This window comes from Vicia villosa, linkage group LG4 (assembly GCF_029867415.1).
Source record: "Vicia villosa cultivar HV-30 ecotype Madison, WI linkage group LG4, Vvil1.0, whole genome shotgun sequence".
In the NCBI taxonomy this organism is placed as follows: Eukaryota; Viridiplantae; Streptophyta; class Magnoliopsida; order Fabales; family Fabaceae; genus Vicia; species Vicia villosa.
In genome coordinates, this window is record NC_081183.1 from 121,064,326 (window position 1) to 121,088,522 (window position 24,197).

General features: G+C 33.4%; 1 protein-coding gene across 1 annotated transcript; it reads left to right on the top strand.

Moving 5' to 3' along the window:
- The first annotated feature begins 6,314 nt into the window (after nucleotides 1–6,314).
- On the top strand, nucleotides 6,315–7,468 carry LOC131597756 (uncharacterized). Its single transcript, XM_058870432.1, has 3 exons — nucleotides 6,315–6,618; nucleotides 6,720–7,279; nucleotides 7,415–7,468. Exons 1-3 carry the CDS (start codon nucleotides 6,315–6,317, stop codon nucleotides 7,466–7,468), a joined length of 918 nt encoding a protein of 305 aa, XP_058726415.1.
- Nucleotides 7,469–24,197: the final 16,729 nt, after the last annotated feature.

Genomic DNA, 24,197 nt, shown 5'->3' on the forward strand with positions numbered 1-24,197 from the left:
CTGTAACGCGTCAGAACACGAGCTCTGATCTCCACCGGTTTGCTTATCCTTCTTGGAACTAAAACTTATAATTCATGCATGGTTAATCAATTCCCAGTGTATATAATTGCTTGTAATGGTGTGTGGAACGTTTTAGACCTGTCGTTGACGAGCTTTAACACGAGAACGGCATAACGCCATAGCTAGGGCTTGAAGGAAGCTTGGCTTAGTATCGGGTGTTTTAGGCGTTTTCAAGCGAAGCTAAAGCCATATTTGAACTCAGGGGGTGATTTTTAGTGGATCTGGGTGGTTTTTTTTTCCTTTTTCTGTTTGTTTTGCAGATCGCAGCTTTTTGGAAGCCGTCAGAGAAGGTGACTGAGTGCACTGTTCCAGCGTCTCTGGTTTTTGTTTCAGGTGGCCGCAGCATGTCGCACAGGGATTTGTCCAGTCAAACTCTGTTTACGCGCGCGAGAAGTGGATTGGGGGGTCAACAAACTTGCCTCTCTCTCTCTCTCTCCATACAATTGGTCAGGATATGCAACTGGGGCCCACGTTGTATTTGCTTTGACTTTTCTCATTGGTGTCATTGTTTTGTATTTGTTTTTTTCGAGGAATCTTATGTACAACTAACGACATTTGGTTCAGTGGTGTGTTATTGGTAACCTAGGGGTACAGAGATCGATCCCCGGTCCCTGCAGCAATTTTTTTCAATTAAATTCTACACGCAGGTCCCATGCACGCAGGTCCATTAGGAGCACAAAGCGCCCTCAGTTAACCACCATCAGATCTCCTCTGATCCATATCTAACGTACACAAAGCTAAGGTTCACCATGCACCTCCACAAGGCAACCACACAGGATTGAAGCCAGGTTCCTTATATTCTTTTTTTATTATTTATTTAATTATTTATATTTAGGTTTAATCAATTATATTGTGAATTAATTAATTTATTTAATTAGGATAAATATAATTAAATTAGGATTAGGCTTAGAATTATTTCCTCGATTGTTCGGCTACTCCGATTTAATTTATTTAATCGATTTAAACCATAAAAAATAATAACAAAAACCCTATAAGAGTTACCAATACATTAGGGTTTGCCCAATCCTACTGCCCATTTGGCGAAAACATTAACATTAATTCTCTCCTCGACCCGACTAAATCTATTAGTCACAATGACGAGAGATAAAATAATAAAACGTAAATAATTGAATTCGTTGTCATGTAATAACCAACTCTATTGGTTATGAGAGGCAATGATAAAACCCATAATTTAATTACAAAATTTAAAATACATTTTATTTGCTGCTCGTGACGATCGAATCTATCGGTCAGAGTAACCAGCAATACATTATTTATTTCGTTAACTATAATGATCAAATCTATTGATCATCGCATCTAACGGTGACATATCAAATCAGGGTTGTACACCCAAATCTTAAAACACACTAAACCACGAAACTACAGATTTTCATCTTTTCAATACTGCGATTTTCAAATCTACGATAAGGTAATTCAAAATACCTTCGAACTTCGCATTTCAGAAACTACGACAAGGTAACTCAAAATACCTTCAAACCATATCAAATCAAACTCAAAGGCGTACAACCCTGTGCCCGAACTACGTTGACTCTCATTCTCCATAAGGAGATACGTAGGCACTTGGTAACAAGGCGAGTCCCCCTCCTCAAAACTCTAATCATGTTCAAATAATTTGCCTTTAACCTTATTACTTTCTGTCACCTTTCTTTATAATTTTTCCATAAACCTTCACCTTTAAATGCAAACCTTAGGAAAGGGTTAAGGGTGCCTAACACCTTCCCTTGACCTGATTATAACAATCTTACCCCGAACCTCTCAACTTGGTAGGGTTTCCTATTCACCCTGGTAGAATAGGTGGCGACTCTAAAAGGTTAATTTTTAGGGCAGGTTTCTACAGTATGCGTTTGTATATGGTTTTCAACTGATAGTTGATGGCATGGTTTATATTCCAAGTAAAAAACAAACACTCTAATTAAAAAACACACTATCTAAACAAGCCTAACTATCCCCATATTAAAAAAACATAAACTTTGTCATTTAGAAATCCTGACATTGTTAAATTGAAAATGCCCATATGATGTGTAACAATGTAAATCAATGTTACTAACATATATGGGGATAACAGTTATGAAAAACTCTGTAGAGGTTTAGGTGAAACCTTACAACAAGATTGTAACAGTTTTTGGAAAACTATAAGTGTCATCATTAAATATATATTGGCTGACCCTTGGGATTGTGTGTTACAGATTAGGTTTCTAAATCAAAAATTGTGAGTTCATTCTTGACAAGCCAGTGTAACTTAAACCATTTTGCATTATGCACTTTGAAAGAATGATTTTCGTGCATTATCCTTTATCTTATTAACCGCTTGATAGAAGATATAATTCTAAATTGCATTATCACATTATTGATGCAGTTTTAAAGGTGATTTTCCAAAGTTGTCAAATTCAAGTGTGCAAGTTACTGCATCCCAAAAGTCATACTACTCAGACTTTGATAAATTTGTATGGATAGCTGATATATCAAGTCTTGCAGAAATAGGGATTTTGCAACAGGCAAGAGATCACATACTTTAATCGTATATTATTAATATTGTACCGCTCATCAGTAAATCTATATTGGTTTTATTTGTTAGGAAACTACATGTGTAACTGTTGCGACTCTGTATAAATTTGATGTTGGCCAAGCTGGATGGTATTACGATGTATGTGTTGAATGCACAAAATGTGTGACTCCGAGGGATGGAAAGCTTGAGTGCTATGCAAAACACATAAGTCCACGTCCCGTGCCCAGGTATTGTTAAACATTTTGCTGTAGTTGTTATTTGTTTTGTATATTTTATCATGGCTTATGAGATTATAACTGCTGTCGGTTTAAACTCGAAATATTGGCAGTTGACGGTAAATGCAAGGCAAAGTTTATTTTTTGGGACGTCGATTGTGTTTAATTTGTTGGCAAATCCGCTGCTGAGATGATAAATTGGACTAAAAATGGTACATTAGAGCAGAAGAGGTAAATGTCGTTTTTTGTATTTTATATCTGGACATTTAATTAAAGTGTTAAATACTAAATCATTGTTATTTCTCATGTAGCCTACATCTAGGCTTCGCATAATGGAACCTTCATCGCCGGACGATTTCCCAAGTGTTTCGGTAAGTTTTGCATAATGCACACTCTGATTATAGCTAATTGTTATTGTCCGTAAAAGTTTATCTTGATTTGAATGTTTTTTCCATGCGCATAACTTCAGGAACCTCTATCTGTCTCAGCCGATTATGACCCTTCTGTCTCAAATACTAATCTGACACCTGCTAAGGTAATTTTAAGTGATGCTGTTGAGGAAATTGAAGGTGTCCAGCTTTCGTCGACAAAGTTAATCAAAGATATCAAGAAGGAGGAATAGCTGAAGGCTTATTTTTTAAATTGTGTTGTACCCAGCTTTGTAGGATATTTTCTTTTGGTTGAAGATTTTATTTTGCTTTATTTTCTGTGATTCTTATATTATGGGACAAATTAAGTGTTTAATTTTAAGCTATTGTATTTCCTTCTAATTTCGGCGCGAACTATGTTTATGTGGTATTTTCTTTATAAAATTCTATTTTTTGAGCTGTTTGAAAATTATTGTCTATTTATAAATTGGTTTAATGTTGACATATATATATATATATATATATATATATATATATATATATATATATATATATATATATATATATATATATATATATATTAGTTTCATTATGCTTATTGTGTGAAGACTCATTCTATAATAAACTTTTCAAGATGGATAAAAAAAGATAGAAGTATTTTTTCTTTGTAGCACATGAACTAATTTCTTAAATATACCATAACTTGAATGCCTTTTTTTTCCTGTTTTAGTTATTTCTTTTTTCCCATGCAATGTGTTTGTGCAGGCCACCAAGCATGGTATCACTGCATACACAGGCTTTCAATATCATGCATCTTATTAATTAGCTATGATATGGGACTGAAAATCCTTACAAAGAGCATAAAGATAATGAGAAATTAATCACCTTGATGGATACATATAAAGGGAGCAGAGTTATCAAGGTTGTCCCTATTGCCTACAATTTGTAAGATTTATGAGGAAAAACAATGACATTGAGAAAATCAAGTAGTGCACAATTGTGATATCCACAATTTTGAAGTAATATGATGAAATATAATGACAAAGAGATGATCATCAAGAGAATAATTATTCTGATGCAATGAAACAATATAAAAAACTTAATTTGATACAAACAATTTATTGTTATGCTTTCTAAGCTCACAATTAAAAGCAAAACCAATTCAAATATGATGTTTTGTCATGCATTATATCACATACCAATTTTACATGTTGGCAACCAATTCTGACCAGACCTTCCATTCACTATCATACAACATACAAAGTTGATTACAACATGAATATAGAAGAACGAAATCTAAGAACAAATGTAAATATTAGTATATCTAATTAAAATAATGGCATACCTTTCATCTTCTAAATCGATATACACGATAGACAGTCCCTCGCACACATCCACGACTCTGTGATTCACATCAAGCCCCGCGCTGATCATTACATCTGCCAAAGATTGAACATCTTCAACTACAGCAAACCCTAGACCAAGCTTCTTTGCCTCATGTTTTCCCCTTCACTCGATTTCAGTCATCTTTCGTTGCCACACACCTGCGATATTCCTTAGCTTCTTCTCCCTTTCCCATATGCATGCATCGCTGTACGATACCCTTAAACCAAACTCACGCACAACTTGGTCACCTGACCTTTCTTCCATCTCAAGGACCTACGGAGATCCTGAGACAATCGTCTCATCTTCCTTTTGACGGCAAATCTCTCCCACCGATCATCAACCACAATGAATTTTAGACTCCTACATAGATAGAAAGAGGTCTAAATCAAAATAAAATTATTGAAGAAAAAACAGAAAAAATAAGATTGCTGATGGAAGACAAAATTTTCACCTGCATGCTTTGGCTATTTGGGATAAGCGTGACATTTTCAGATGGCCAAGTTTGGATGTTGTCGCTACTGTCTATCGAAAAGCACTGTGGAGTATATATCTGTGAGCTACAACACTTATCCCAGTGATACAACTTCTGCAAACATGATGTATTTGTTCCTTGGAACCCGTTCAGCTTCGTCTTCATAATTGCATTGGTTATTAATTGACACCACTTTTCCAAAACCAGTGACATATCAGGTAAACGTGCAACTGTTGAGATCTCCTAAATATATTCAACCATGTTTAAAAAATATACAAACAGTATTTAAATAACACTTCAAACTTAGTTTGTATTAATATATTAATATAATCTCCCACCATTTTTTGTTAATGTTTAATTGAATTTATTAATTGACTAACTATATAAAATATTGACTTATGACTATTAATTAAATAATGTAATATAATCTTTTTATTATTTTATTGATATGTTATTCAAAGTATATCAACAATAGTTAATTGATTGTATCAAAATTTTATTTCTAAATTATGTTTTTTTAAAAATAAATGTTATCTTTAACTAAATTTTTAGTAACAAGGATTTCTTATATGTTTCCTATTTTATTTAAAAAATAACTACCACCCCTATCTATCAATTTATTTATTACAAACATCTTATGATTATAAATATCTTATAATTGTTAATAGTTTATCATAACAAAGCCATATATTGAACTTATATTACCACCCCTTTATATTATTATTGTTATATGCATTGTTTTGAAATACCAAATCCATATATGATAACTTTGTAATCTATAGAAAATACATAGGTGTTATAAAATAACTTTGTAATCTATTGCTTATATCCCATAACTTTTTTTTCAATAATTAAAAGGTCTTTTTTATTTATTTAACAATTACTATTATTCTTATATGCATTGTTTTTAATGACCAAATTGATCATACACGTTAAACTTATAATTTTAAACAATATATTTGTATATATATTTTATTGTTGTATCTTATTTAACATACTACATGTTTAAATTTATTACAGATATTCATCCAATTAATATGTGTATTGTTTAAATATATACGGAATACATTCATAAGACATATCTTATCCACATAATATTAAACCCAAACGGCCCCGTGTGATAGCTTGGGAATAAAATCTTCGGCGGCAAAGTTGTTGTTTTTGGAGGAGACTTCAGATAGATTCTTCCAGTTGTTCCGAGAGCAGGGCATTCTGATATTGTTCATGCATCCATATGCTCCTCTTATATCTGGGACTATTGCCAGGTTCTAACACTGACAAAAAACATGAGACTTCAGCAGGGAAGTGATAATACAAGTTCTAAGGAATTAGCGGAGTTCTCAAAATGGATTTTAAATGTCGGTGATGGTAAGATATCTGAACCAAATGATGGATTGGTGGACATAGAGATTCCTCAAGATTTATTGATTACAAATTATGAAGATCCTATCAAAGCTATTGTTGAAAATACATATCCCAATTTGGTTAATGTATTCCAAGATGTTGCATATCTACAAGGAAAAGCAATTCTTGCCTCAACCATTGAAGTTGTGGATAAGATCAATCATTATGTATTGGACCTTATACCAGGTAATAATTATTTATTCTTTTTTTGGTGCATGGGAAAAAGAATATGCAGCCTATGATTTTGAATTTACTAATGTTCGTATCTTTCTGTTGATTTTTTTTAGGTGAAGAGAAAGAGTATCTTAGTTACGATTCAATTGATAGAACTGATACGAGTTATACCGAAGCTTATGAAGTGCTAACTCCAGAATTTCTTAGCAAATTAAGAACATCAGGTTTACCAAATCATAGAATCAAATTGAAAGTTGGTACTCCCATTATGCTTATGAGAAATTTGGACCAATCAGATGGATTGTGTAATGGAACAAGATTGATTGTCACAAGATTGGCTAATCATGTCATTGAGGCAAAAATTATTTCTGGCAAGAACATAGGTAACCTTTTTTACATTCCTCGAATGTCTATGCCACCTTCAGAGTCACCGTGGCCATTTAAGTTAATTAGGAGACAATTTCCAATTATTGTCTCTTACGCAATGACAATTAATAAGTCTCAAGGCCAGTCTCTTGATAGTGTTGGTTTGTATTTGCCTTCTCCCGTGTTTAGTCATGGACAACTTTATGTTGCAATCTCAAGAGTTACTACAAAAAGTGGTCTTAAAATCTTAATACACGACAAAGAGAATGTTCCGTGCTCCACTACCACAAATGTTGTATACAAGGAGGTTTTCCAATCACTTTGTTAGATGGTAAGCTTATTCTTCTTTTCCATCTTTGTAACTGTATATGAAACACACAATATTTATATGCCTTAAATTTTATTCTTAATCATATATTGTTTTATACATTTTATAATGTAGGTATACGATGCATGTTGTTGGCTGGTTGCAATCATACAAGAAGATAGCATCTGATATTTATACCTGCAAATATGTTTATTGTTTTTATTTGAAGACATAAAAAATTGAATGTATTAATAGCTTTTTCATTGTTTTACCGTTGTGTATCATGTGTTTAACATTTATGAATATTTACTAAAACTTGGAAAACACTTTGGCTAAATATATGTCGTTAATTTATATAAGGGAACATTACAAGTGATAGACTGATTCATGTAATATGATCCCGACCAGACCCGTGCGATAGCACGGGTTTCCTACTAGTTATTGGTTAAAGTATTTGGGCTCCAAATTTTACTTCCCAATAAGCATTAATAAATCCAAATTGCTTAGTGAAAAAAATAAAATACAACGAACCCACACTTGCCAGTCCAACTCATCTATTATCTATTATCAATCTATTAAAATTAATGTACTTGAAAATTCTAAGTCTAACCTTCTGATTAAATGATATAACTTTTCTCATTCCAAGGGTAAAAGAGACTAATCAATGTTATGATGTTACCATATTCATTTGGCATTTAATTTTGCTGACTTGTCAATCCATCACAATTTGATACATTATTTTTTTATTTGATTTATTTGATATTTGGTTTATATTTGATTTATTTGATTTGATTATTTGATTTTTTTTATATTTATTGATTATTCACGATTCATGCATGGAGAAAGAATTGAAATAGACTCTTTTATGGCCAAACTAATTTGGTATATTATTCAACGCAGAATTTTAAAATACCCACACTGCTCCACTACACTACACGATTAAATGCATCTCATAAGAATTTCAATATGAATAGACTCTTTTGATATTCACATATCACAACTTCCCATATCCATTCTCTTACAATAGACTCTTTTAATATTCACATATCACAATTTCCCATTTCCATTCTCCTACACTATTAAATGCATCTCATAAGAATTGGAATAGACTTTTTGATATTCACGTATCACAACTTCCAATATCCATTCTCCACAATATATAAAACCATTCTAAACCCTTACTCTTTCACTCCCTCAATCTTCATTCTCCAGAGAGTTTTTATCAGGTTAGGTATTTAGCTTCCCATATTCTTCATCACCACATTTTCATTCTCTGTGTCCAGTTTAATAAAGTTTTTGTAACAGGGCTAAAGATTAACATCTATGGCGCGACTGATTGAAGCTGTGAAGGACATCAACGACTCAAAGAATTTTTGGAAGATTGTTGTTCGTTGTATACTTACGTGGACTGTGACAAGTTCCTCCAACAACTAACACTTGGAGCTCATTTTGCTTGATTCAAATATATATAGATTATATTTTTTTTGGATGTTTATTGGGAAGCAATCTCTGGTGTAGAAATATTGGGAAGCAATTGGCTGCAATATGGCTATATCAGCTGCACAAATATAAACTCTATCCATTTATATTGGCAAGCTTTGCTTTATCTCCCAAATTCACGATCTCACTCTTTTTCCAATTCTAAACTTTTGCATGTATCTCCCAAGAGCCCCTCAAGTTAACTGTTTATTTAACCCTAAAAGTTTCGATTTCTTCTCTCACCCATCTAAGCTACTCACACCCCCCTAATATTTGATTTTATTTATTAAAAATTATAATATTAGAGATAGAAAATATTGCATGCTCACCTTCCATACTATAACCAATTTGCTAGCAAATTCCAATGTCAACCCCCCAATTCATCCACGACTTAAGCTACCTTGATTTCCTACATGTGCTCATGGATATTCAAATTTAAATCACTCAACTCTAAACCTCTTGCAATCCATACATATTGGTATTGGATAACAATTCTTCCATCCACACAAATATATCAGATTTAATCAGATTTAATCAAAACCACCTCAATCGCACGGATCGAAGAAATCTAAGAAAAAAATCCCTATGTTTCTAAACTTTCAATTCAAACAGAATAAATAAGTAAGTGAAAAAAACTAAAAATAAGGAAGAATCTGTATACCTACCTTCAAAGATTCCGACGAAGACTTCAACTCCAGTACGGTCTCAGGTAGTTTCCTCTTTCCGGTGGTGAATCAATGAATCATGGCAAAGAGTACGTGAGTTTTGGGCCGACGAATGGAGAAGAGTGTGTTGTTGGTTTCATTCTTTCTTTTCGTTGAAACAGTGGAGAATCGATGGCTGACGAGGGATAATCGATGGCCGACGGTTGTGAATTGATGGTGTTTCCTCCGAGCCTCTTCTTCTCTGGTTTAGGGTTATTGGAAGATTACTCAAAAGCGCATCATTGGTAACCACCTTCTTCAAATAAACATCCAAAGTGTACGTAATTGGTAGGCATCAGATGCTGATAGTTATGAGCATATTGTATGTCTTTTATAATAGCGCGAGATCATAAAGTGCTATTATAGGTGTATTTTTTTCATTTTCAATAGCACTTTCTTTAAAAGTGCTATTAAATTAGGGGATACAAAATATCACTTTTGGCGTAGTGCTTTCTACAATAACTTTACTAACCACCTTGTAAACTATATTGCACAAGGAAGTAAAACAGAATTGGCTAACAAACTTTGGATGATCAACTTTAGTAATTAAGCATATATAAGTTTTATTCACATATGCTATATGTTATAATGTGCCTTAAAACCTTTCTTGATGAAGAGAAACAAAACATATTTTGTAGATTTCATACACCACAAAAATCAGAAGTTTCAGAAAGTCAGTCGAAAAAAATAGAAATTACGGAAAAATGTACGGTCCTACAGACAGTGAATAGTATATTGTATGGAAGTTGAATAGTGACCGTACAGATAATGACCTGCACGAACGATGTATAGCGGCCTTACAGATGATGAATAGTGAACCGTACAGAGGATGAATAATGATTTTGAGTTTTTTTGGGCTTTTTTGGAAAATTCTCGATTTGAGTGTTTTGGGCTCTTTCGGTTTGGTTCATCGATCCAAGTCTGATTAGATCATGATTTTAGGCTCTAGTTGTTGCGTATTTGTTCTTATAAATATGTATTTCTCATATGCTTGCAGGTGTGATAATCTTAGAGTTTACAACAATACGGGAGAGTAAGGGTTAAAAGATATAGCATATGGTTTTGGCTATTCTCAAGGGAAACCTTAGAAAGGCAAGGGTTTTAGGAAATCTTTGGAGTTATCCAAGGGAATTGAGAAACACTTGTTTACACCTTGGGTTTGAGTTATTCATATATTGAGAGTTGAAATAGAGAGCAAACACTTGGTTAGAAAATAGGGTTGTTCTTGGGCGCCTTCAGGGTTGTTCTTGGGAACGTGAAGGAGAAGGCTATTTTCTTGTAACTCATTTGTAATCTCTTGTAACAACTTTCTGAGTATAGTGATTTGTTGAGGTGCTATCTCCCCCAAAGTAAATCGTTTAATCAAATTGCATAAACAAACTTTCGTCTTTTTCTCGTCTTATTCTGTTATATTATATGTGTACGAATTATTATAGCTGTAGACCATTTATTTTGGTTGCTACTATTCTTTGCCTCACAAATTGATATTGAATTTTGTCGTAATTCATGATAAGATTTCCAACACTATAAGACATGGATGTTGGATTTAGAGAGCAAAAACAACGACAAGTTTGACAACAACGAAATCACAAATTAAATTAAGGAAAATAATCGAGCTGAGTCGTGAATTAGAATCACTATCCTTGAGAGTTTTATTCAGGTATTATCCTAAACATTCCACAGGATTAAACATCACCTTCTGGTTGTAGTAACTAGGAACTCAAGAACTAGCGAGAATCTCAAATAGATATTGCTTAGGAACAAAGAAGGGAGGAGAACAAGATAATTTTCGGGTGTCTTATTTCATGAGAAATGAAATTCCAGCACTTACAACAGATGTCAAGACAGATGTTCTAACAACACACAATGTCAAGACAGATGTTATAACATCTGCAAACTTACAACACACGTATCAAAACTGAAAGTAAATGACATAATGATAAATAACACAATAAATTGTTAAATTAGTTCAGTGTAAAAAACACCTAATCCCAGGCTACCATGCCAGGAAGGAAGTCCATTATTAGTAGTATTAGTTCAAAGTTAAACACCCCCATTTACAATTTATCGTCTAATCACTACCCAGCGCTACTGCTACCTAGAAGCTCACGTCTAAACCTGAGAAATCGTTATCCCACTTCCAATCACCATGGTGGTAAAATATAGTCACACACACGTTGCGACCAAAGGAACTAAAGTAGAAAGATCACACTTTCCAATAAACAAAATACTTAGTTAATCACCCTAACTAAGAAAAATACTTGATCTTCTTAAGAGCTTTAAGAGTGAGAACATACGTCCACCTCAATGTATCATAAGATACATGAGTGACACAAGAAAACAAAAAACACGAAAAACTTAAGAAACTCCTAAAATAACAATCCTTATTGCACCCAAGGTTTCCCTTGTGTGAATTCTTTTCGAACTAGGTTCCCCAAGTTCCTTTTTATAGATACTTGTTGAATGGGCTTGGACTTCAATCTGAGTCAAATCTCTTATTTTCTGAAAACACCTCCCAGATCTTTTCACAAATTAGATATAATTAAAATCTAATCAAATCTTAGTTTTCCAAAAGAATTCACAAAGATTCTTTTTCTAAAAACATAGACTAATCTGCATTTGTCCCAATAATCCTTGATTGCCTGTGGCTGTAATGATTATCTAAATATTCCAGATTCTCATATTTTTTAATAACAACTTTCAAGGTTTAAAAACCAATCTGAACTGTCACGATGTTCTGGTGTAGAATGTCACAACATCTGTCAAAAGTCATAACAACAAAACCTATTATGACAGCAGAACAGGATGTTACAACTTCTTGTTCAACATCAGTTAAGAACCATGTTTTAGCAAAATTATGCCAATACAAAAACCATGGAACTAACAATCTCCCCCTTTGGAAAATTTTGGCTAAAACCACCAATGCACAATTAAGTCTTGGAGATAAAACTCATTTACATGATAGAATGTAAATTTAAACACAAACTACACAAAAATATCAAAGATGAACAACAGTTACACGAAAGCTTTTTGGAGCTTGTACAAACAGACAGGTCCATTACTCCCCCTATCACCCATAACTAGTACTCCTCCTCAAAGGGATACCAAAACAAACATGAAATACTCAAGTTCACACATTAGAGGCGTATGTAGCAGAATATTATTTAAACATCCTCACATTCAATTGGATGTCAGAACATCTTGCACACATTCTTCAATCTCTAGTCTTCAGGTCAGAGCAGCACAATCAAGCAACATGACATATTTTTCACGCTCCCCCTAAATCGTTGCAGTAGGAAACAACAAAAACTACCCTCTTTAGCAGTAGCATAATCAAGATGTGTACCAACCAGCATGTTTTAACCATTGTTGTAACATCTGAACAATTAAACACACTAACACTTTACTCCCCCCTTTTGACCAAAAAATGACAACAATGGAGTAAATGTAAACAAACGAAAACACAAAAATATTGCACACATGCAACACATATATACAGTTGGAAGCACACAAATAATTGGAAATATATACACTAGCACAGATGGAACCACACAAATAATATTCATGGAAGCAAATTGTTTAAGAGTAAAAAACATTAAAACTAAAATGCACATAAGTGCATACAAAGAACCATGGGACAGAAGCCCGTACAAAATGTTTTTCAAAACATATAACCACGAAATAGAAAAAATACAAAGCGCATTTGATCAAGACTTAGAGTTTCTAGTTGATTCTCCTTTTCCATGGGTCTCTTTACTTTCAAGATGTTCTTCCTCATCTTATTCAATGTCTTCATCTCTACGTGTCACTCATTTGTCAACTTTCACGAACTTAATCAGGGATTCCAACTTCATCTTTCTTTCAGTGCTTCTCTTGATGGTTGCATCCAATTCATCACAGGTTTATTGAAGCTCGTCAATGATACTTTCTTTTGAAGATTTACTGGCTATCTTTCTCCCAGATGTTGTAATAATGTCTGGGACATGTGTCTCTATGAACAGTTTGTAGTGCAAGGATAAGGGAGATTCTCTCTTGCTAATAGTATCTGAGTTGTTCAGAATCCTAGGATATTGGTTAAGGATAATTCCATAGATGAGAGAGGGAAAAGAAATTGGAATTATCACAGCAAAGGAATGAGCATGCTTGATAGTTTGTTCAAAAAAGTCGATACCATAATCAAACTAGATATTAGTCCCAACAGTATAAATGAACTTTCCTAGCCCTATAGCTATGGAGGAGGCGTGATTTGTGGGAACCTTATTGGCAGCTCTTATCCTATTTATTAGAACATACTTTATAGTCATCCAACTCACAGCTCCTATCCAATTGGCTGTTGAGTCACTTGACCTTCTAATTTCCTAACAGATATCATTGTCAGTGACCTCTCCTTCACTTTGCTCAGCTTCACATCTTCCTAGATACTTGTTAATTGTTTTGGGAGAAAACTTCACACATTTTCCTATAACAAAATCCTTCCTATAGTCTTGACTTTTTCTGTCATCACATTCAGTTGGAATATTAACTATGAACTCTTTTACAAGAGTTACATAGCATTCTCCCAATCCACAGACAATCTTCATCAAACCTGCTTACTTAATGAGGTTGATGACTTCTTTGCAATTAAGAGCTTATTTACCCCAAGTCTCTTTTTAGGGATACCCTTCTATGGCATACAAACTTCCATTTTATGACATTATAAGAAGAGTGAAAATAAATGTTGTTAGATGTAACTTCTGGAATATTATCGGGAATCTGCTTTCCAGAAATTATCTTTCTGGATGATGGTATGATGTCTTGAACATGTGGTTCATCATCCTCATCATACTCAGAGTCAATGAGAGATGCCATTTTCCTTTTCACAGAATTTTTCTGAGTAGTAGAAATTTCTACCTTGCTCCACTTCTTTCCTGGAGCAGCACCAAGTCTCTTTTTTTTTTGGAGTTTGATGAGATTTGCTTGTGAGTTCAACAGCTTTGCTTTTTCTATCTTGCAATCTTTTTGCTATTCTATGGATCAGAGTATGAACAATAGGTTCATCATCAGTCTCTGAGTCATTCATAAGGACAACCTCAGTATTTTGACCTTTGTTTTCACTAGGACTCTTATGATTATCCAAAGTCTTATCTCTTTCCACATCCATGTTATCTTCAGTGTCTTCTACAGTTTTATATTCTAGGGGTTGCTATGAGGTTTCAGAGAGATCGGTCATGTTTTCCTTCTTAATGGGCTACCAATTTGTGTTAGGGATGTTGCAACATCTGACACATCATTTGAATTAGTTCCCATGATATCTGAAACTATTCTTTGTATGGATTGATCAACCGAAACAGGATCAGTTATATTAGGGTTACTCTTAGGTTTTTCAATAGATCTCTCCATTAAGGGGGTATCAATATTGGAATCATCATTAGGTCCTATGTTAACGATATAATGAGATTTAACTTCAGCAGTTTCTTTATGAGTGAATACAGATGAAGGGAATTTGCTTATACTAGAGGTTTCCCCCAATCTGACTGTAGTAGTTTTGGTCCTAATCTTGATTGGAACATCAGGAGGAATATAGTTTAAAGGAGCAGTATTTTGGATTTCTTCAAAGGAGTCAACGCGGGAGGAAAAGTCGCTTGACATCTTGGCTGTTGATTGATGAGAATGAGGGAACACAAGTCTGGATAGGATGTTTTTTCTTTTTTATGAGAATGCGGTAAGTAATGATATGAAGTTATTTTGAAAGGATTATATAAGAAATGCAGTGATGTTCCTAAAACGGTGTGCCTCTTTGATTGGTTGAAACATATTTCCTCACAACGATCTTCTTTTAAAAGTTCGTTTGGATGTTTTGACTCTTGCTCCTTTGTAATCTGATGTTTATAGAATGATGTTAAGACATTCATTTTGACATCGTGTTTGTTCACCCCAATGGTTTGATTTCTACACAGTTTTCAATCCTTCATATCAAATATATCCATTTTGATTCTTTCATTCTCAATTTTTGAACAAGTGATTAGATAGACGACATCCTCTGATCTATCTTTGATGTCGCCGAGTGGAAGTAGTATGATATCTCTATTGATTTCTTGGTGGGTTTTCCTAGAACCTCTAAAGGGTATGATTTGATCTGGGTTATAGTGGATATGTTTACAGAATTAGCTAAATTTATTCCAATCAATATTGCTTACCCATTGAAGAAGTTATATGAGATTTATGAAAGTTAAATAGTGAGATCACATGGGATTCCATCTAGCATTGTATCAAATAGAAATCCTATATTAACGTCGATATTTTGGGAAAGTCTGCAAAAAGCAATGAGAAACAAGTTAATATTGAGTTCTACCTATCAACCATAGATAGACTGTCAAACGCAAAGAGCTATACAATCATTAAAAGATCTTTTAAGAGTGTGTGTTTTAGAACAAGGAGGTAGTTGGGATAGCTATTTAACATAGATTGAATTTACCTATAACATCAATTTTCATTCTATAATTGGAATGAAACCTTTTAAAGTGTTATTTGGTAGAAGGTGTAAAACACCTTTGTATTGGTATGAATCCGGTGAAAGCTTCATATTATGACCTAAAGTAGTTCAGTAGACTGTTGAGAATGTTAAAATGATTCAAAAAAAAGACGAGGACATCACAAAGTAGTCATAAAAGTTATCATGATAAATGGAGAAAAGCCCTCGAATTTTAGGAAAACGATCATGCATTAGAGTCATGAAAGGGATTCACTCCAGTTTTTGGGGTTGGTCGTGCATTGAAGTCATGAAAGCGTACTCCTCATTTTATTGATCCTTATTAAACTATTAAAAGATTCGGCAAAGTCGTCTACCAAATTGCTTTACCCCTATATGTCATACCCCAATTTGGCCCCAAGGTTATTCATACCCTTGTATTGGTATGAATCCGGTGAAAGCTTCATATTACGACCTAAGTAGTTCAGTAGACTATTGAGAATGTTAAAATGATTCAAAATAAAAGATGAGGGCATCACAAAGTAGTCATAAAAGTTATCATGATAAACGGAGAAAAGCCCTCGAATTTTAGGAAACGATCATGCATTAAAGTCATGAAAGGGATTCACTCCAGTGTCCGGGGTTGGTCGTGCATTGAAGTCATGAAAGCGTACTCCTCATTTTATTGGTCCTTATCAAACTATTAAAAGATTCGGCAAAGTCGTCTACCAAATTGCTTTACCCCTATATGTCATACCCCAATTTGGCCCCAGGGTTATTCATTTAATGTATTAGCATAATTTTTAAAGTAAAAAAGTACCAGAAATCTCATTTCATGCATTTTTATTGCGCAAAGTTAATGAAAATCCAATAAAATTAAACTTTTGATTCTACAGGCAAACCGAAAAAAGCAATTCGTTACTGTGAAAAAAAATTTAAGAGAAAATATATCTAGTTTTGAACATTTACTAACAATTTATGAATCTACGTTTCGCGTAGATCATGTTGGTGTGCTCGCTTTATATTTTCAGTGCTGTTTATAGTCGCATTTTTTACCGTGAATGCCTGTTTAAGCGGGTATTTTGATTTTTCGGTTTTGATCATTTGCAATTTTTTTATTAATCTTTGTTGCGTGTAGTATATTTCAATGTGTTCATTTTCTTTTTCTCGATTAATTAAGTGTCTATTTTTTATGATTTTTTGTTATTTCCGATCTCGTTTTTTTATTCTGAAAATTTTAAATTATTTTTATTCTATTTTTTTCTTTTAGTTTTATTATTTTTATCATTATAGTAACCTTTTTCATTTCATTTTATTATTATTAGTATTATTATTTGTTATTTGTTCGAAATAGAAAAGAAAAATGACATTCTTGGGATCACATGAAAAGGCTACATGATTCAAACTAACTTCTAATCTACACCATTCATTTGAATTAATCAAAGGTCCACATTTGTTCTTACAACATCACATGTGACGAATCACCAAACTTCACAAACCAAATCTCATCACAACTTTCCATCCTCACCAGTCATTTGATTTGATTTAATTTATGATCCACATTGTACTAAAACACATTCACATAGATTGATACATAATTCCCTCTCAACTCCAATTTTTCTTTTCACTTAAAAAAATTTACTTCCAAGATTTCATTTTCTATCACACTTTTCATTCAAATTTTTACATCATTCTCACAATAAATAAAATACAACATTTCAAATCAAAGAGAGAGGAAGAAAAAGGGAATGATATGCTCCCAAATTAAAGATTCAAACTTTTCCACCAATTTCCATCAACTTTCACTCTCCTTCCATAGCATACTTCATAAACTTCCATCATCATTCTTCATTCCCAAACCTTCAAGGAACTAAAAAAACATCTCTCACCATTTATTCCTTCGTATTTTTTTTTTCTCTTTAATTCTTAGATTCATTTTAAATCTTGGTATTTGTTTCTTTTGAAGAATTTGGTTGAATTTATTGTAGTATTTTATATAGCTTTGGTATTTGTTTCTTTTTACTATATAGTACATTAGTTATATGTCAATAATTTAGAATCATTTATTTCTATAGTTTTTTAATTATTTATTTGTCTTTATTTATTTAATATATGTCAATAATTGTATGGTTGAATTTTAGTTTCTATTTTTGTAAATAACTTCAACTATGTTGTTGTTTTTTTTATTGCATTGCGGTTTTAAGAGTTAATTTTGATTTATCTCTTGAATAAGCATGGATGCATATATTTTTTGTCCGGCCTCAGATAGGGTTGATTCCTACATAAATCGCCTTACGATTGCTTAACATAGCACTAAATTCGAGTCCCAATCTCGGTTGCTTTTCTGGTCCCGTGACTTTTCTTTTGGGTTTTCTTACGTTGAATCCTTGTTGTTAATTCACTTGTTATTTGATTTACTTCATTTCAATCCCTATTTCATCAATTTGTACCCCATCCCCCATCGCGATGTAATAACTTTATCGTTTTTCTGTTGTTTGTATTGATTATTTCCTTTACTTGTCAATCATTCACTTACACACCAAAAACATCTTTAAAACTAATGATTGATCTCATATCAAGTTATTTTCTACCATAATTTGATCGCTTATTAAGCATCTCCATTAACCACACTTGTACATATTCACAACTTGATCTTGGACTTTCTTTCAGTGAGGCCTATTCAATTAATGGCATCCAATTAGTCGTCTAGAATGCTATCCTACTTTGCTAGTACACGTGTAGTTTAATCATTTTTACTTTCTTTCCTTTAGCTTTATTTGCTTCCCTGTTTGCATAAATAAATTGTAAACTCCCGCATTCTTGGCCCATATACCAAACCCTAACCCACTCTTTGTAAGTCGATCGCCTTGTGCATCGCCATGAACCTTGCTTTTTCAAAACTTCAAACTATTTTCATAATAAACCTTAACCTTTGTCAAGTGATCTCAAATAAATGCTAAGATATCTAAAGAATATTCAAACCTTTTCATAAAACCTAAAAGAATCAAACTCATCAAACTCTTTTGTGCACTTTCACTCTTTTTCCTTTTAAACCTTTCTCAATAAAAACAAACAAAATAAACTTCTGTGTTTTCTTTATAGGAAGAACTACAAATGCTATGACTTCCCTGTTGCACAAAAGAGGTGTGTAGGCACAAGATGCGATGTCTTGCCGAGCATACAAATATAAAAATAACTTCCTTTCCCATCTCCTCATTCTTTTGAAACAAACCCTTTAGCCTAAAAAACATAGATATTTTAAAAGGTTCCTATGGAGTACCACAGATGTGAGGGGTGCTAAAATCCCCCCTGCATAACCAACCTCCGTACCTAGATCTTTCTTTTTGTATAGTTTTATCAATATTTTTCCTTTCCTTCTTTTTGGGGAACAATAAAATTAGGCAGAGACCCATGCTTCTTTTTGCGAGTCAAGTTAATTCGATAGCTTGTTCTCCGATTTTTCTGCTGCGACACTAAATTTTTCAAATCTCCACAATGTCTTTCATGTCTCTCAAATTCGTAAGTATATTTCAAATATGTCGCATTTGATTCAATCGAATGATGTGCAAATAAGAGATAACTTAATTTATGAAACACCACGCTTTCAAATTGAATATCGAAAGTAAAATATTTGAGAGGAAAAGAAACTCAGTTAGTTCAGTAGTATGGGGCGGAACTGTTGACGGTAACATGACTTGGGAGATAGAAAGCCAAATGAAGGAGTCTTTTCCATACTTGTTAATTTTATGTAACTTTCGAGGATGAAAATTTAATAAATGTGAGAGTTATAACACACACAAAATAATTAGATAATAATAATTATTATTATAATAATAATAATAATTATTATTATTATTATTATTATAATAATAATAATAATAATTATTGTTGTTATTTCTATTTCTTGAATTTTTGTTTCAGTTTTATAGTATTTGTATAATTATATTGAAGTTAGTATTATTCCATGTATTATTATTATTTAAAAAGAGAAATATATAATTTGTTAATGGAAAATAACGGGGAAACGAGTTGATAAGACAAAAAATCTAGGGATTGTGTGAATAAAAATAAATTTTTTTCATTATTATCATTATTATTAGTAAATTAAAAGTAAAAAATATACACAAAATAGAGAAAAATAGAGAATAAAGATCCGTTTTTTAAATTAAAAAAAAGGGAAATAGAGAAAGAAATGAAGAGGATAAAAACACATATTATCAGAGAAAAAGAGAGAAAAACCTAGCCACCCTCCTATTGGAAAGAAAAACTCTTTCTCCCAAAATCTAAGAGAGAAAAATTCAATTCACCAAAATGGCCGCAATACCATTTGTATGAGGAAGGTTGATGCAATGTTGAGAGTTTCACGGAGAAAATTCTATAATAAGAAGGCAAGGTTGGGGATGAGATTGTTCTATAATGTACATTTTAGTGTTCAGGGTAGTCAGGTTTCCCATGAACCCCGCCTTCGGCCTAAATCGTTGTGAAAATTCCCATAAGACATGATTTATTTTTAACACTAGATTGAGGTTTGCCTCTTGAAAGATCGATCTTTAGGGTGTTTGTATGAATTTGCATGTTTGTTCATTATTATTTGTATAATTGTTGAATTCAAGTTTTCTTTGATGGAGATGTGTTAAAATGGATTGATTTTATGTTCAAATTGAAGTTTGGATGAAGCTATAATGCATGATGTTCGCTTATTTTGTGCCTAAGATGATTCTTGAGTTTAGATTGAGTTAGTTGTGATTACAGATGCGAGAAAAAAATTTGTACAGTGTAATTGATTGCACCAAAAGAACAATCAATTGGAACCTTTATAACAATGATAAATAGTATGGTAGAACAGTTGCACAATCGATTACACTAAAAGTGAAATTAATAGACACCCTTTTAGAAGTTGTGAAAACTCAAACAGAATCGCAGTGTAATCTATTGCTTGTTAGGGAATATTCTAAAATACATAACTTGAGTTTAGAAACTCAAATAGAGGTGCGATTAGATGCGATAGATGATGTTTATATGTTTATGTAGTGTTACATAATGTTTAGATGATGTTTTTATACATATCTTGTGGAAAATGTTACATGATTTTTATTTCTACATGTAGTGTTATATTTGTACAAGGCATTGCCTAAGGCGATTCTCCATGACCATCCTAGGAGGAGGCGATGACATAAGGTCGACTAGTGGGAGGTATCGCCTCACCCTTAAGTCTTTCTCTCCCATGAAGAAAAAATGTGGGATAATAAGTGTCTAGGATGAAGATAAATTGAACATCATAACTCACTCACTTCTCCCTTGGAAATAGGCAATCAACTGTCAACTATTTGACTAAGTGGGTGGTGGCCTTTTCCGAGGGAACCCAAGACAATCATAGTAAGTGTTTACGAAGAAAGTCATATCCCCTAACTTTCTAAAGAGGGTGATTGAGCATTGACCTTCACGATAATGATCCCTTGGTCATCACTACTCAGCATGGCAGTTGGGATATCAGACGCCTCCTGATAGATCCAGGCACTCTGTTGATGTCCTATTTTAGGATGTCTTCCAAAGGTTACAAGTAAATTGGACAACATACAGAGGTTCAATGGCCCTCTAGCCGGATTATCATTCGAACGAGTACAAATAGAGGGCTTTATGACCTTAGAAACCACCTGTTACGAGCGATCAAACATGAAGACCATTGATGTCAGCTACATCATTGTGGGATCCATGTCACCTTTCATCATCATCCTGGTGAACCCGACCATAAACGTCCTAAGGACGGCCGTATCGAACCAATATTTAACCCTAAAATATCTGCTTCTAGATGGCAGAGTTGGAACCATCCAAGGAGATCAACAAGTGGGTCGTGAATGGTATTTGAGTAGTTTGGAGATAGTCACAGAATAAATTGCCTTTGTTGATGCCCATCATTTTGAAGTTCCAAATACTTATTTAGAGGGATGAGACCCTAGATTGGGCGCAGAGGCGGAACAATTAATGCCTATGGAATACTTAATGTAAGTTCAAATAGGCCCTCATGCCCATCAAGTTACGAAGATAAGTACTTCCTTGTCTGCATGGGAGAAGCGGGAGTTAATCGACCGGCATGAAAATAATGGTTAACTATTCGACTGATCCCCTTGAGACATGCCAGATATAGACAACAATGTTGTATGCCATCTTCTTGCTATCCATCCCTCCACCAAACACGTGGCCAAAAGAAAACAAAAGGTAAGCAAGGAAAAGAGGGCCACCATTGATGAAGAGGTGGAAAAGCTATCCAACTACGGGTTCATCGTTGAAACGAAATACCCACCGTGATGGCCAATTGCTATATAATTTAAACCAGAAGTCAATGTTGGACAACAAACCCCTTAGACCTCTAACATATTCAAAAGGATATGACAGTAATGCTAAATGTGGATATCATGTTGAATCAGTGGGGCACTTGATTGAAGACTGCAAAGCTTTTAAGTTCAAAGTCCAAGAGCTGGTTGACAACAAGTTGTTAACTTTTGAGGAAAACAGCCCAAACATAGACATTTTGGTCACAAGATCAGACAATGACAAAATTAAAGGATCCCTAAAACCCCTTGAAATCCCTGCCTACCAAAAAGGTGTCGAAATTCTAGGGACCATCGTTAGTGATGTCTTAGGGATCAATGGCTTGACTCATAATTATTAAGTGGCTACTTCAAGAAAACTCAAGGAAGAATTGGGACCCCCCACCCCACCCCCAAGTGGAAAAGAGATTTCAAGCCTAGTAGGGGGCAGTCACCCATATCGCTAGTTCACTATCGTCAATTAACACCTTCTTGGTTTCCACATCGACAGCTTCTATCTATTTTTCTTCGAGTTCATAATCAGATTTAGCAGACCCAGGCTCATAGCAAGTTTAGACCCTAGAATAATTTGGAAAGGATGAATGCTTCTGGCATATTTGATTCAAAATTCACTAGTGATTCCCAAACCTCTCAAGACTTTGCCACCATCATCCTCGTATATGTGTGACCCAAATGTTAAATGGGGATATCATGCTAGATCAGTGGGACATTTTTTCAAATATTGTAGGGTATTCAAGGCCAAAGTTCAAACCTGGTCGACAACAAAAGCTTAGTCTTTAAAGAGGACCACACCCAAAGGTCAAGTGCGAATTCCATATTGGAACATTGGTGCATTCTATAGAAGAATTCAAAGGTTTTAAGGTCTCTTTTCTTTTATGTATGAGCCATGACATGCTGTTATGGGTATGTTTGTTTTGCCTTTTTTTTAAAATGCTTTTTATAGTGTTACATAATTTTGTAAAAAAAAAAATTACAAAGAAACTTTTTTAAAAAGCTTCAAATTAAAAATTTATTTGAAAAGTTATTCTTAAAATGTGATTTTAGGTATTTCATCAATTTATGAGAAAAAAATTTGGATATCAAAATTTCATAAAATCACTTATTTTTGAAGCTATTTCAAATAGATTTTTATAAAAATCATTTTGAAAAAATAGCGATTTTGACTAAGTTTTAGTCTTCAATAATGTATGTTTATATTATAAGATGTCAAAATTAGTGTTTCATTTTAAAAAATAAGAATATAAAAAAACTTGTAATATTTTAAAAAACGATTTTGAAAAATCTATTTTGAAAATACAAAGAAAAAATCTATTTTTTAAAATCAGAAACAAACATACCCTATATTTGTTGCGGTTAATACCAGTGTTTGAAGTCCATGTTCTATGCATAAACTTGTTATATAAGGGATTAAGCCTCAAAAGACTTACAAATCATTTATTATTTTGTAGTGAAAGTTGGGAAAGGGAATGAGATGATTTTTTGGTGGAGCAAATGACCATAGTTGTAGACATGGTGTGCTAGATTAATGAAGTGTGGACTAGTAACGACGACTATGTGGCTGCTCATTTAGAATAGATGAGAGAAGAAATTGTTGATATGAAAATCATGTTTTTTTTGGTTAGAAGAAGAAACCATAATTTTTTCTGTGAAGTGCTGCTACAGATGGTTAGTTCATAATGAAGACTCGGGAAACTTAGACTCAGAGGATCATAAATTGTTGCATAGAATATGGAAAGCTATAAAATGCCTTCAAAGGTGCATTTTTTTTGTTGGAAAGCTATAAACTAGAAATGAATTCGCAAATAGGGGAGTGATTAATTCCAATCATGATCTTGTGTTTGTTTTCTATTTTGAATAAAAGGAAAATTTGCAACATCTTATGTTTTCTTGCCTTTTTCTATCTCTGTATGGAACAACATTTGTGAGTGGATTAATATGGAGTAATTGAGAAGGTGGAA